Source organism: Lodderomyces beijingensis, assembly GCF_963989305.1.
Source record: "Lodderomyces beijingensis strain CBS 14171 genome assembly, chromosome: 1".
Classification (NCBI taxonomy): domain Eukaryota; kingdom Fungi; phylum Ascomycota; class Pichiomycetes; order Serinales; family Debaryomycetaceae; genus Lodderomyces; species Lodderomyces beijingensis.
Window position 1 is genome coordinate 964,249 of NC_089970.1, and position 15,273 is coordinate 979,521.

The window sequence follows — 15,273 nt, forward strand, 5'->3', positions numbered from 1 at the left end:
TCTGGAAAAGTGGGCGAGCAAGCAAAGATCCCAAAACCTTCTTCCTCTTCGCCACAATTGTCAAGGATCTTCCATGACACCAGCATAGACAAAGAGAAATCTCGAATCGACAGAGGTTGTCTCTCTCTCTAAGCTAAAGCGGGATCTGGAGGAAGCTTTTTTTTTTTTCTTCTTCGCTTCAAGATTGGACCTCTGTTGAACCTTAGTCCTATCTCTGCGTATGCAATTTGCTAATCACGGACAAACGCTGTCACCCCGATGTATCGGACATCCGTAGGCCTTGGGCTCGTGGCGCGTGCTTCGTGGGTTCGGAACTAGAGACAAGGTTTCTGAATTCCGAGCCACGATTGTTTACACGCAAAACGAGAAACCTTGGAGTAGGTACGCAAAATTTTTAGCTGTAGCTTTAGCTTTCGCTTTGGCTCTAGGAGAAAGAAAACAAAAAAAAAAATTTACCGTCCTTTGCTTTCGGATAAAAACCTGTGGCATCCGAGGTCCAGCAACTACCGCCGCGAAGGGGGTACTGGGCAGGGTCTCGTTCAAACAATATCGTCCTCTCTCACTAAACCTCTCTCTTTTTTCGTTTTCTTTCAGTTCGCAGCCATTTTATATAATACGTCAAAAATATTATTTTTTCTTATTCTATTTCTCTATCTTCGCGCTAGCGAATCAACTCTGATAAGGAAATGTTAACCCTTTGGACTCTAGGGGAAGTGAAAGTATACGCGAATGCTCTTTTTTAACCCCCAAGCAAGCGGTTCGTAGTGTCGTCTCATCGCAAGTATTACATTTCCTTAAAGTCTATTCTTTTTTTTGAGGTGGCAAGTGATGCAAGCGTTCCTATATGAGAGAGGTTTCCAAACAGAAAATATGCTCCATTTTACAGCCAAAAAGAGAAGTAAAGATTGTCTTAGGCTAATATATGGCTTATCTCCAAAAGCACGTGACAGCAACCTTGATGTAATTGACTCTCATCTACCTTCATTTTTTAATACAACCCTCAAACGATAAAACCACGAAGAGATGTCTTTTGAGTCGAATGATTGAACCAAAACAAATGTATAAATTAACTGGAAAGACAGCTATTATCTAGTGTACAGGGAACTCACCAATCAGCTAGGTCCTTTCCTCAACAAAAGATTTGCAAGCCATTATCATCATCTATATTGTTTTTCTTTTTTTTTTTATTTGACTTCTTTCTGGTTTTGATGTTATGTAGTACTGGCCTCACAACAATCTGGAAATCTTATGCGAGAGTGGAAGCAAAAACAAGGCTTCATTTTCTCTAAATGACAAGCAGAAAACCCTTCAGAACCACTAACCCTTGATGTTTCCCCTCCCCTCCCCAATGTAGAAACGATAAAAGTTTCATCATCATCATCAACAACGTTTAGAAAATAGCAAACCAACGATAAAACCCCACTTAAAATCAGCAAAACAAAACAAAACAAAATAAAAACCAAACTAAAACCAAATTACGTTTCTCAAGAACTGAAAATAAAAAAATTCAACGTTTTGGGATAAATCAAAAAAAAAAAAAAACTGATCAATGATTCTCCTCTTTTTCTTCTTTTTTTCTTTTCTTTCTAATAATTCCTCTTTTTTTAATCCTCTAGGCAAACACATTGTAAGGAACTTTTCTCACATTGTACTTGTTACCTTTTCTCGTGTGCTTCGTGGGTGGTGGAACAAACTTGACATCGGTTCCATTGTGCTTCTTGAAAAAAGTGCTCAAGCCAGTGCCAGTGGTATCGGCAGAGTACGTTGAGGTCAAATCGTGGTGCGAGCCACCATACTTGTAGCGTCCATTTGCACCTCCAGCAAATAGACTAGTTGGTTTGCCCATGGAAGCACACGTCGAAGTTTGCGACGACAAATTGGTTGCATATTGGGTACTGCCTGGGTGAGCTTCTGCAGCAAACAAGGATGACCCTTGCTTGGAATGGCTCATGGTGGAAGCATTGCATGAAGTGGCAGGTTTGGAAGCATGAACTGGAGCCGAGGTGTAGGTATGAGTGGATCTTGGCTCTGTTGATTCATATGGCACGCCTCCCGTCTGGGAGCTTCCCATACTCAAAGACTGCTTTCTCGATGGAGCAGAGGATTGATTTGGTGATGTCACAGGCGACGATGGTTTAGATGATGAAAAAAATGAGGCAATCCTCAGCATAAACCCTTTCTTTTCAGTCTTGGCTGCAGATTGACTAGCCCTTTGTGGTGCAAGATGCATTGGCAACGACGGACGACGAATACTGCCTACTTCAGAAGTATCCTCTTTGGCATCAACAAAGCTTTGAGTGCTGCGCGACATGTTATTGCCAACAGCACCAGCACCAGCACCACCAAGAGAAACAGCCGAATAGGACTTCATCAGGTACACTTGTCTAGGTGGCTTCATCGAACCCATCGAGGTCTTTGGTGCCAACCTGGGCGAATTAGGCATCGACACCACATTTTCCGGGTGGTTAAAGCCTTGTTGCTCAATTTCCTTCTTCAAGACATATGACGATCTCATAAAACCCAACGAGGCTCTCGATGAGGATTGCAATGAAACAACTGAGGCTGAGCAGCTCTTGTTCAATGAAATGTTTGATTGGTTTCTCTTGTGGCCAGATCTTTTAGGTGATGCTGGTGCAGGTGGGTTAAATTGGAAATCGTCAGAGGCATTGGAATGCGTTCTCAAGTGTTGTTGCTGGCGATGTCCTTGGTGGCTAATAGCAGCAGTTCCTTTAGAGGTGAGAGGAGCATCAGATGGCCCAACACTCGAATTGATTGACGACTTGTAATCAGAGTTGTGCAATGACAATGACGATGTTCTTGAATCCGACGAGTCTCCAGAACTGGAACCAGATCTTTTAGCAGTCAACTTGTTCTCTCCATCAGAGTCGTATTTGGATGAACGGTCATCGTCTTCAACAATAGGAGCAAGACCTTTCAAGCCAAAGGATTGGTGATCAAATGTGCCAGTTATAATATTAGTTCTCTTTTCAGGCACCGAGGTTGTAATTGGTGGAATGACGGGAGCAGCAACAGGAGTACGTCTTTCTTGCTTCTTGATAAAGATCTCCTCCTCCTTTTCATCGACATCGGAAGATTCAGGCGATGGAATCAAAAACACCTTGTTGGAGTCGGCTCTCTTTCTCAGTCTTGGATCATATGGAGCAGCTTCAATCGAATCGTCAGACTTGTTGTTGTCTTCGTCATAAGTAGCCAATGATGATGATAAATTGTTTTGCTTTTTATTCTGCAACTTGGTGAATATAGACGTGGCTTGGTAAGTTTCTGAAAAGGAGCCTCTTCTGCTAGTTCTAGGAGTTACAAATTCATCACGTTCTTCTTCCTCGTCATGATGAATGGCACCAATGTCCTCGATTCTTCTGCTGGATCTAGGAGTCTGTGGAACCAACTTTCTTGGAGTTTCAGCAAGGGCAGGCAAAGCTCTTTCCAGAGTACTGAGCGAACTACCAGAGTTACTTCTCTTTCTTCTTGGATCAAATCCACCTGCTGATCTTCTTGGGCTTGCAAGAGAATCAAGCTCATCATCATTGGACGAGTCAGACGACAACAACATGGACTTTAAATTGCTTGAAATGTTAGAGTGAACCTTTTGGAACGATTCAGACTTTGGAATTTCAACTTGGATGGGCGACAGAGCAATTTCTTGCGATCTTCTGAAACCCTTGTATTTTGAGTTTGACTTCAAGTCAATCTCAATCGAATTGTAATTGTTCAATATCGACGAGTTGGTTCTAACCGATTGTGGGGTAACGTTGTAATCCATCTTGGGTGGAGTCGATGGAGAACGTGGCGGCGTGGCAAGGGAACTGCCCATGGCAGCAGCAGCAGCAGCAGCAACTGGAGGAGGAGGAGGAGGCCTGTGAGTATCCAAGCGTGGTGTTGTAGGCTTTGACTCGGCAACTGAAACACGGTGCGAAAGACCTCTTTGGATATTTAATGGCGGCACATCAGCCTCGTTAAACGAGCTGACTTCGCTCTTTACCTCTTCTTCAAATCCCAAGATTGAATTAGCGATAAAGACATAGACTTTGATCCACACCAACTCGACAACACTCGTCCACTGAGTGTTCAACACTTGTTTAAAAGTAGTTATAAAAGCATTTCCCATGGGGTCAAGGTACTTGACCGATGTGCGAGCAAACCTTTGGTTCTCGTTGACAAATTGAAACAAAAACTCCTCCAAGAGGGCCTGCTCCTCAATGTGGGCAACGATAAAGGTCAAACAATCGGCAAAAATTTCCGAGTGCTGTCTCACAACGGCATCGTCATTATTGAAAATCTGGTATAGCGATCTATTCTGGTCCAACAAATTGGGGTATAATTTGCTAAAAAATTGTTGCTTGTCCAATTTAGACCATGATGTCTTGATGTTGCGTGCCTCAACGGGGCCCAAGTTCAACTCAGACATCTTCAATCTCTCTGTTCTTCTTGCTATTTGCTACAAGGAGTTCGCAGTTGTAGTTGGTATTTTGGATACAGAGTTGACGAAAACAAAAATTTCAATTTCAAACAGATATATTGTCAAAACTTGCCTGTATGGCAACCACGGCAGGCCCCAACTTCTTATATATATATGTATGTCAAACTTACATCCCACGCTGATTGGCATTTTTTATTGGAGGATACGGAAAGTTCAAGTCACTAATGACCTTGCACACACACTTTCCCAAGCTCTTTCTAACTCCATTGGGTTAATCAAGAAGCTAACGAGCAGGTGCAACAACTTTCTTTCGGTGCCTTTTCTTTAATTTTTTTTAATTATTTGAGCTCGTAACTTCCTTATTGGGACATAGATGACAAGGCTCTTAAAAGTGGGCATGCTGCAATTATACTTCAAAAGGCAATCACATTTCGCAACCGAAAAAAAAAAAAAAAAAGAGAGAGAACAATACGAAGTATAGTGTGGTATATCAGAGACAAAGTAACCGACGAGTGTCGCGTATAATAAACGGGGAGTGTGAGAGAGGTGGCGGGAGGAGGATGAGGAGGAGGAGGAGGAGTAGAGACGGCAGTGGAATCGGTTGCAGGAAAATGTCGCTTTGAAAAAAACGTAAAATGCTTTTTCATACGAGCCAATGCCGGAATTAAAAAAGAAGGAGCTACGATTTGAGATTTCCGCGTATCTCTATCTCCTCGTACAGCCCACGGCATATGTCTTGCAGAGTAAAAAGAACAGAAAAAAAAAACAATTCACGACAACTTTCCTAGATGTAAAAGACAAGCAGTTCCATATATTTTGCTGCAGAAGGTGCGGATCGCCAGCAATTCTTACACCCACTCCTTTTGTCTCCACTCTATCAGTTTGTTCTTTGCTCTTGCCTCAGTCGAATTGTCGAATGTTTTTTGTTGGTCGCTACAGCACGCAAAGGTCTCTCTCTTTTTTTTTTAAACTTCAATTTTTCTCGCATGGGGGGGGGGGGGGGGGGCACTACCCGCCATGCATACTACCCGTTTGGGGAAAGTTTGTCAAGGTGTCTCTAGAAAATTGTATCACTTTTTGGATGTGTGAGAGAGGGGGAGGGGGAAGGGAGAGAAGGGGGGAGTCGAACGGGCGACGTGGAATAGGATAGAGCTAGGTGTTTCTCCTATTTACAATAGGAGGCATTTGCTGTAAAGTGGAGTTGAGGGGGGAGGGGGAAGAAAAGAGGAGCAAAATATACCAAGAGGGTTGAGATTAATTAACGCACTATTGTGGTTGATGGCCTTTTATCTTCTTCAGGGAAGCGCATTCCAACTGTTCATTAAGTAACTTTGTTTGTTCGGGAGAAGGAGCTTTTGTTGGTCAAAAATGCTCCTTACCCCTTTCTTCGTTAATGAGTCTCAGATGGACGTTTTTTTTTTTCTTAAAGCCAACTCCAGATCCAATTTCTGGTATTCTTGGAGGAATTGATCAATCGAGGGTATCAGGGGCACATTTGTTTGCATATTTTGTTGCTCGGCTTTCAATCATTTTGATTGGTGTTAAACAAAAAGTTCATATAGAGTGTATCGTAGAGAAAAATGCCCATCGCCAGTGGCCATTTCAAAACGTTTGAACCAAGCCAGCGCGCCAAAAGAAATCTTGAGACCGTGACCAAAGCCGACGTTTCCCTCTCGATAGAAAAGGAAACCCAGTTTGATTTAGTTCGAGCTTAAATCGAGGTTTAATTTTTTAAGTTAAGGCAAAAAAACAACGAAACCCCTCTTGAAGGATTTTTTTAGAAGTACTATACACATAGTGCTTTTATAAAAATGTTGCTCTTCGTGAACCGGCACTGATGGAGGAGAAACGCACACGATTCAACGCTTTTTAGACCAACGGATTCAGTTCCGTATCTCCTTGCTCGGCAGTTTTTTTTTTTTTTTTTTGGGGGGGGGGGGGGGTTGGATAGTCAAAACCTCACATTCTCTCGTGGGTACCTGGTCTCAAGGGGCACCACGTTATCACGTTGTCTCTTTTCCAATGGGCTCTTGGGAGGTTGTAGATGAGTGACCACCAAGTACATTTTTTTTTTTTTTTCATGGAGTCGCGCAGATTAGAGAGCTGCGTTACACAAATTTGGAAAGGTCTCCACTGTGCGTTGTACCTGCTCATAACCGACATACGTTGACAATTTGCAATTGCCTGATTAAGGCAGGTGTTTTGGAGAGACTCATCTTTCTTTGGTCTAAACTGCCTGCAAGTCACGAGAGACGCGTATTAAACATCTGACTTGTAAGTGAAAATACATATATATATAAAAGAGAGTGCCTCTTCTATTGTCAAGAGCGAGAATAGAGACAACTGATTGTACCGATAGTGTTTATGCATTCATCGTGAGCGTGTGTGTGTGTGTGGTTTTTGCTTTTACCGGTTTAGTGCTCGAGCCCACCACTTTGCTTCAGACCTAGCCGTGTATAGACCAAATGCAGGAATTTGCAACTTTCATATTCATTTTGTTTTTTTCTTTTCTTTCTTTCTTTTCTATGTATTTGCAAACGCAGTGATAAGCTGAATTAGAAATTTCAGGTCCCACGAGGTTGACCATCCGGTCATGTAGAGAAGAAAGCAAAAAACTTTGGACTCGGCTGTAATAGACGGGTTTGTGTAGCAAGTAACAAGCACAAGGTCTCACATTTTGCGCTTCGCATGCATTGGAACTTTCAACATGCTATTCGGAGACTATGTACTCCTATACCGATGCAGCTAATTAAACGCAAAAATACAAGCTATTCACACTAAACTCAGGGAGCGATACGCACTCGCCTCAAAAAGAATAAATCTCTTTTTGGATAAGCAAGACTCGAGATATACATAATAAAAGTTTCTGCTCAAAATTTTTGGTCAGAACAGCGCAACTTTCCCAAAACAGAATAACCTTGGAAAAAGAAAACCTGCTCAGCATTGCTTCAAAACTTTTACAAATTGGGCAAACAGATTAATTTTCATGGACGTCTGCAGCAGCTCGACAAGCCTCGCGCAGGAGAAAAGCCGGTAATGGAGAGCTGCATTCACTTTCCCTGATGCTTATTATGCACAAGGCACATTTTTCTCCCGCTATCGTGCAAAATAAACCCGACAATAAGCTGAGTTTCTTAGACACAACGGTTTGATTGAAACAGTTTTGTATGAGATAGCAAATTACAATAGCCAGTTAATACCAGCTGGTTTTTTTTCTTTTTCCAGGTTGAACTCTCGCGCGAGGTATACACTGCATGGTTGAAATCTGCATTTGAAATGGGGATTCGATGCGTCTTGTACTTGCGTTGAACATATGCTCTCGAAGACAGCCGCAGGAACTTCTCTTCATCCAAGCGCGTGTGATAAGATATGTCACGATTTTTTTTTTGTCTTTCTTTCTTTCTTTCGGTGAATGCAACTCATCTTTTTCAACGACAATGCCGCTTAAGAACACAGCTGAGGCTGGCTGATATGTCCAGTTTTTCTTTTGTCCAGTAATAAGTGCGGTTTCTCCGGAACCGGGGTATATTTTCTGTAACTTACGTGTGTTTAATCTGCGTCTGTCTCGTCTCTCATGTTGAGGGCTTTTGTTCAGAATCTTGTACCGTGGTTGAACTTCCGTGAGTGCAGAACCAAAGAAATTCCAAAGGCCGTACGTACAACATTTGCCGAAAGATAGAGCCTTCAATGATGATCACACAGTCAGCTTGTTATTAGTCAAGTTCTTTTTTTGCAATTTTGTATTTTTCATGAATTTACATCGTTAATGCTACAGTCGGATCGACCGTGATGAGTAGAAGAAAAGCAATTTCGTGAGTTCTTCTTGTACGAGGAAGGCAACCCAACTTGTTCCAATACAAGTTTTGCAGAAGAAACTGTAGATGTGTCAACCGGTCACAACTCAGCCACAACGTTGAAGAAACAGAATTTCTTTTGAAAACAGTAATTGAGAAGGGGGTGGAGTTTCATCAAACCAAGGACAGATGCACAATCTCATTTCTTGACAAAGCAACTGCCTTGCGAACCTCGTAGCTTTTGGCAGCATCATTTACTTGCGCTTTTGTCAACTATTGCGGTAAGGATGTTATTTTGTCTGGTGTTTGGATGCGACTTTTTCTGGTGTTTGGATGCGAGCTGTCTGGTGTTTGGATGCAGCTTTGTCTGGTGTAAGGATGTAGCTTGTCTGGTGTTTGGATGTGCTTAGATCTTTGAATTTGTGTAGCAAAGTGGCCAAGCGTCTCAAGATCCCGACTATGGCAAAACCATCAGCACATGAAGGGATAAAACGAACAACTTGATTTCAAGATTTGTCGTATCTATATCTCAGAATAGGCCACTCGCTTTTGAGAACAAAAAATGAAATTTTGTCTGATAAAGCTCCGATCAACTTGACATCTTTCATTTTTTTGACAGGTACAAGAAAACAAGGCACGTTTCCTTTCCTCTTTTGTTTTTGCAACCAGTGAACAACTTTGCAGCCAAAATATCCATTATCTAACAAGAGGTAGAGGTTGTTAAAATTTTTGAGCTGAAAATACACCGAGTATTAACTTCTTATGATTATAAATGTCCAAAATCAAACTAAAAAAAAAACGCCTATATATTTTTCCTTAAACTGTTTCAAAATACCTTTTCTTTTTATACCAAAACTCCTCCAAAATTAATAACCAACCTGTTGTTATTGTCTTTTAACTTTTGAGCCAACTTGTTCAATTGATTGTGTCTCAACAACTCTTGGAATTGAGTCAACAAGTGTCCGTCACCAAATACTTTCCTGAAGTAAAAAGTGGACATGGAGTAAATGATCAGCTGGTGGAATTGCGACTGATGCGCAGTAAACAAGTAAGAAAGAAACTTGCTGTTGCATTTGCGGGCCATGTCCAAATGGGATGGCGCTGGTTCATGATTAGACTCCAGGACAAAGTCGGTAAAATTATGGGTGAAATGATTCTTTTCGTCGTGTAAAGCCATCTTTTGAAACTCCTGTCTAATCAGCTGACACTGGTCACAGCCACACGTGTTGATGAGAGATGCCCTCGTGAGCTGGATTGTAGGGATCCACCATTTGAAAAAATCGACAATCGTCAAGTCTCGTAAATTTGGAAGCAACTTGATCAGTTGCACGAAATTGTCCCAGTTTATCTTACACTGGTCATTCTTGATAAACTCATTAACATTCAAGTACAAATACTCCAAGTTTGGGAACTTGTTGAACAAAGCGGGGAACTGGTTCGAGATGAGATAAACATACTGCTGGAGGTTGCTCACTTGATTTTTGGAATTGTGGTTGATTATCGTGAGTTTTTTCAATTTGGAGAAATTAGGCGTCATATCGTCGTTGGCTTGGTGGGCAAGGTTGTGATAAAACTGGTTTATGCAAGTGCAATCATCGTGCAAGCAATTAAACTTGAGTTCCAAATCTGTCAACTGGTTAAAATCAATCATGCGTTGGTAGTCCTTGAAATCAATGGCTGGTTTGTTAAAAGAATGCGAGTATGAAATGGACACTTTTTTCAACGAGGGCATGCAAAGGTTCAACTGGAGAAAGCACTGGGTCGACAAAGTCGTGTTCAAGTTCAACTGCTGCAAATTTTGCAACTGCAAGTGCTGGTGGGGCAAAAATTCATCGCCAAAGACAGCCTCAACGAAAATGTCCAATGTTTTCAAGCTTGGACTCGTCAAGGGCAAATTCAGGAGCTCCTGGGCATTCAAGATTGACCAGTTCAGGAGATTTGCCAACTTGTTCTTTCCTTTACTTCCATAGCTCAGTTGAAGGTCAACCTCGTCATTTTCCTCAACCACTTCGCAGCTGTGCTTGGCCAATTGCTGCAAGATGGTTTGATTCTTTCTCATATTGTCGATATCGAAATTGATCAACTCGATGCAATGCTGGCGTCTCGTCCAGAAATGCAACAACTTGTTGTACAACTCCGAGTACTCAAACTTGTTGAAATTGGACCTGCAGTGGATGTGGATCGACCTGATCTTCAAAAAATTGTCCAAGGTCAAACAGTGGACAAATTGGGTCAAGTGGGAGATGTGGATAAAAGTGCGGTCTCCTTGTTGCTCGAGAATGCTGTTGTTGTCGTCGTTGTAAATCGTGATGTCTCTGTATAAGATTTCAGTTGAAATGTGGCGCATAAGCGCAGATGCCGGTGCTATTCTTGCAAGCGTGGATTGGTATTCAAATGGATCAGACAGCAGCCGTTTGAGGTGCTTGTATATGATGTATTGTAACAACTCCAATGGAGCACGTTCCAAAGATGCCATCTTGTCGTAGCTTGTTTGCGTTCTTCTATTGTTGTTGCTCAGGTGCCACAATATTTTCTCATCTGTTTCCAAACTGTAATCCGGGTTCTATTTATACTTGCAATGTCTTCAAATATACGCCATGATTTCGTATCCCTTGATTACTCATAGTTCCAAGCAAATCCAAGAAGAAAACCCCAAAATGTACGCCAACGCACAGCTATATCCCATCACCAGAACCACAACCCCTCCATATTTCTTGTGTGCAGACTCGCCAAATTATATGTGACGGCATAGCAGAAAATAAGGACAACCGCTAGATGCTCGCTGTTTCGGGGTTACAGTTCCTTTGCACAGCAAGTGAGCCACAGCCAACAATTTTTTCTTACACCGCCAAAAAGTGCGAAACGCCCCCCCCCCGGAAAATATTCACCGCAATACGGCAACACAGTAACACAGCAGAAGTCGACCAGGGCATAATAAATGTGTCAATCGGCCCTGCGGCAATTTCAACCATTTCTATTTTTACAACTCTGGCTCTTTCTTCTCCACGTAGCTTCAAATGGCCCAAGGGATATGCCATTTTCTGTTTTTTTTTTAAAAAACACTCTGAAAGCCACACAGGCCCTGTGGAGGTCAAATGAGGCATTTTCTCTCCAATGAATGTTGGTGACGAAGGCTTAAACCGCCAGTACCGAACGGCACACAGGCTGGTTATCCCTTCTTTTTGCACTTTCTTCACCGTATGGTCTTGAAGTTGTTTTACTCGCGGGTGGGACTACCCGTTAGGTGGTGGCATAGCGTAGCGAAACACGTGTTTGGTGAATGTCGCCACCCCCTTTTTTAATTCCTTCTTTCTTTCCTTCTTTCTTTCTCCATTTGCAAGAGATTTCTGATTCGATTTTCGTTTTCTTCTTTTTCCTTGCCCCGTAAATTGCTTTTTCTTTTCTCGGTTTCCCTCTCTGGTTCCTGGGGGGTCTGGACTTTTTCAGAAAATGGCGTTGACGGATTTACAGACTTTATTATTTCTGGCGGAGCCACTAGTGTAGCATTAGGGTGGCATTTAGTGGAGCTGTCGTAGGGCGAGGCGAGCCGGCCTTTGGCGCAACTTTCTGGAGAGCTGCAGAACGCCGCACCAAGTAGTTTTTTTGGGGGTGTATGTGATGCGTATTTGGGGTATCGGCATCGGGTAGCGTTTTGACTTGTCGAGGTGTGCTGCAACGCTATTGTATTTCCAAAAGTAGCTCACGTTTTGTCTCTCTCTTTCTTTCTACTCCTTTTTTCTCTTCCCCTCCCCACAGTTTGCTCGAAGCCATAGCTGCGAGCGGTATATGCTGGAACTGGACGAGGATGTCGATGCCGCTCCACCCGTTTTTTTTTTTGATTCTAGACTCGTGGCAATCCACGGGGCCCCCATTAGCAACAGCAATAGTGCTGGACCGTGCAACTGTTTCCCTCGCCGAGCCAAGAATCTCAAAAGCTTGTTCATTTAACGCGTGATCCCTCTCTCTTTCTCTGTGTCTCTCTCGATGGCCATTAGCAGGTGGATACTCAATAAGTCTAGCATAAGATGCATGCATTAGACAGTCCCCAGGATCGCTTGTAAGATAATAAGCGCGTTGACGCTCATGGTCCTTTTGAGACAGCATTAGATTCTTTTTTTTTATTTTCAATATGGGGCTATGTTGTGTGACCCACGAAACTACTTACTTCCGCTGTTCCGAGATTTTTTTTTAGATCTTTTTTTCTTTCTTTTTTTTTTCTTTTTTTTTTCTTTTTTTTCTCAGTCAGCCCCCAAAAACCACTCTATTTTCAAATCGTATATCCAATTAACAACGGGCTGGTACTGCTTCTCATTCTTCAAAACATATATCAAGCAGTGTTGTATGCTTTCAAACAAGTCATCGACAGATTCAAACGATGAGTTGTATTTGACAAATTTGGTCAATGTGTCGGCGATCAAGTATGATAGAAAGTGGATAAACCGTGCAGGCTTAAAAGTGTCCAACAGCGCTATTCGCCGATACGCCCTTTTGAAGATGCCCACGATGAATTCCATCAAGTTGGTGACGTTTTCCTTTACGGAGCCCAATTGGTCGTTTTCGCAGACGAGGAGATAATGGTGCAACCTCAACGAGTACGACTTTTTCAAGTACGCCAACACCGACTGGAACGTGCGGTACTGGCTGGTGATGATACCTCCGGCATCTGACATGTCCAGCTGGTAGTAGTCCTTTTTGAATTTCAAAGTCGCGACTTCAATGTCCAATCCGACAAAATTGATCCTTTCGTCCGTGGTGTCGTCATTGACAACTATAGTTTTGGCACTGTTGACAAATGCTCCATACTTGGCTAGTGCATTATTGCTGTCTTGCACTATTGCGTACACTTTGTCATATAGGTCTCGGTCTGGTGAAATAAAGATAAAGTCGTCCACCATTCTGGTTAGTGAAAACGGCAGCCCCGAGTCCCAAAGAAACTTGAACTTGTCAGCCACCAAGGCGCTGTAGATGATGTCGCAGAATATGCTCAGGAGGCTGAAACCTTGAAACACGCCTTTCTTTCTTCTGTAGTAGCTCAATTCTTGTGTGATGGGGTTCCGAAATATAGCTTTTGCCCCGAATATCTGTTGTATGCACATGTCCAAAATATCCTTCCGTGTTAGCGTTACAGTCTTTCCCTTGTCAATCGTCATCTTCGTCATCTTCGTCATCGTCGGCCTTGTAGACTTGCCGTTGTTACCTCTATCGTCGGCATCACTTGTCATTAAATCAAATTCAGCAAAGTTGGACTCCACTTTGTGTTTCACCTGCTTTATTCTCAAAAATTGGTCAACTTTGGAATAAGTTCGACAGTAGTATTTTGTCCCGAGTGGATCCGACTTGAACAAATCCACAACCTTGCTCATCAACTGTTTTTGGTTTATTTGGTCATAGCACTCCCGCATATCCCACTTGACCATATATAGCTTGGGGATACTTGTACCTCCAAACTTTGTCAAAAGCTCCGCACGAAAATCCATGATTCGTTCAGCCACCTGCTGGTTGGAGGTGGCCGTGGTTTGGTAACACACATTCTCTCTCTTCCTCTCGTTCAATTTTTTCAATAGAGTCAATCTCACCGGCCTCAACTCGTTGGCTCTAAATATATTAAATGCAATTTCCTGCTTGGTCATGGTCTGTGGATCAAGCTTGCGAGCAACATGTGCAATCTCTCTTTTAGCCGGCACGCACACTACTCTAAAAGTAGCCCTCTTCGGTATCAATTTAATCTTGCCATAATTGTACTTTTCTCTTCCAGTGAGACCCGTTTGAATGAAATTTTCCTGTGCATAGCGTTCAAGCCACAAGTACGAGATCTTGTGCCACACATATTTTGGAAAATACAACATCTTGCCATCAGTGGATACCGAGACGTGCCAAAACTCCTTAATAATTTTTTTAACTAGCAGCTCAAAGATCCATTGCGTATACTGCTGCATCATTGTTGTCCTCACTTCAAAATCCTGTTTCGACGAGATTGATGCTTTCCCAAACCATTCAAACCCACTCAACTTCAATCCTTGGCAAATGTCATGAATATGCACTCGCGATTGTGACTCTAGCTTCAAGTACTGGATCGTTTTATCCCGGAACACTTTTTTATTTGCCGGGCCTCCCCACGCCTCCAAGCTCAACAACTTGCCTAAAATGACAAATATGAATCTAATCACCTCTTCCTGGCTGCTTGCATTGCTTGTGATATTGTCAACGTCAACCGTCTTGGAAGCAAGTAGCATCCTTTGGTACAATATATCATATCGGCACTTTTTGTCATTCTCTAGAATCGTTTCCAAAACTTTCTTAACCTGGCGGAACCTTCGAGCTTTGGCCTCTTGACCAAATATTTCCTTTACCAACTCGTCACCGGTAGACTTGACCAAAGTGTAATGCCAAAACCTGGGATTCCTATGGCCCTTGCTCAACACGTCATGTTTCTCAATGCATTTTGTTTCCCTCGACACAACTCTTTGTGTATATTGTAAACCGTTTCCAAATATTTGTACAAACCCCTCCTCATTACCTTTACCGCCGTTTACATTTTGCTTTACAACAAACCCTTTCCAGTTGATGATTAGCTCGGATAGTCGCAACGAGCCTAGCAATTGAAACACCCGTTGCCAATTGTACGAGTGCAACTCACCCATGTTGAAGAACGAGGATTTGTGATTAAGCGCCGAGGTGATTTTTTTGGTGTACGCTTGCTTGACAACTTCGGGCATCCCGCTGAGCAAGACATTTTTTGACTTTTGTCGAAGTAGAGTGATCGTGATTAGTCGTAAATATCTCTTGTAATGTCTTTTGTGTCTGAGCTGTGGTGGCACATGGTGTCTTTCCTGCTTTGAAACACGGTATATTCGCACTGTCTTGAGAAACTTTTTAAAACTCGGAAGCTCATGCTCAATTGAGGCAAACTTTTCGACAAAGTCGCTCAAGCTGCAATACTTTTGCATACTTACCAAAGGTACAGACCATGGAACTTTCTCTGGATGGTTGTATGAGAAAGTGGTGGTTATTTTCTTGTGGCAATGGAATTGGGTGCCAAAA

The 15,273-nt window shown here is 42.5% G+C and overlaps 3 protein-coding genes across 3 annotated transcripts; all 3 read right to left on the bottom strand. All coding sequences in view use genetic code 12, as the record gives it.

Annotated features, from left to right (window-relative positions):
* Window positions 1-1,612: 1,612 nt before the first annotated feature.
* On the bottom strand, window positions 1,613-4,426 carry LODBEIA_P04110 (uncharacterized protein; the record flags this gene model as incomplete). Its single annotated transcript, XM_066974295.1, has 1 exon — window positions 1,613-4,426. One exon carries the CDS (start codon window positions 4,424-4,426, stop codon window positions 1,613-1,615), a length of 2,814 nt encoding a protein of 937 aa, XP_066827349.1.
* Window positions 4,427-9,076: 4,650 nt separating this feature from the next.
* Window positions 9,077-10,708, bottom strand: LODBEIA_P04120 (uncharacterized protein; the record flags this gene model as incomplete). Its single annotated transcript, XM_066974306.1, has 1 exon — window positions 9,077-10,708. The coding sequence occupies one exon, from the start codon at window positions 10,706-10,708 to the stop codon at window positions 9,077-9,079; it is 1,632 nt and encodes a 543-aa protein (XP_066827350.1).
* A 1,762-nt stretch (window positions 10,709-12,470) lies between these two features.
* LODBEIA_P04130 (uncharacterized protein) lies at window positions 12,471-15,179 on the bottom strand (the record flags this gene model as incomplete). The annotated part of the gene is made up of 1 exon (XM_066974317.1): window positions 12,471-15,179. The coding sequence occupies one exon, from the start codon at window positions 15,177-15,179 to the stop codon at window positions 12,471-12,473; it is 2,709 nt and encodes a 902-aa protein (XP_066827351.1).
* Window positions 15,180-15,273: the final 94 nt, after the last annotated feature.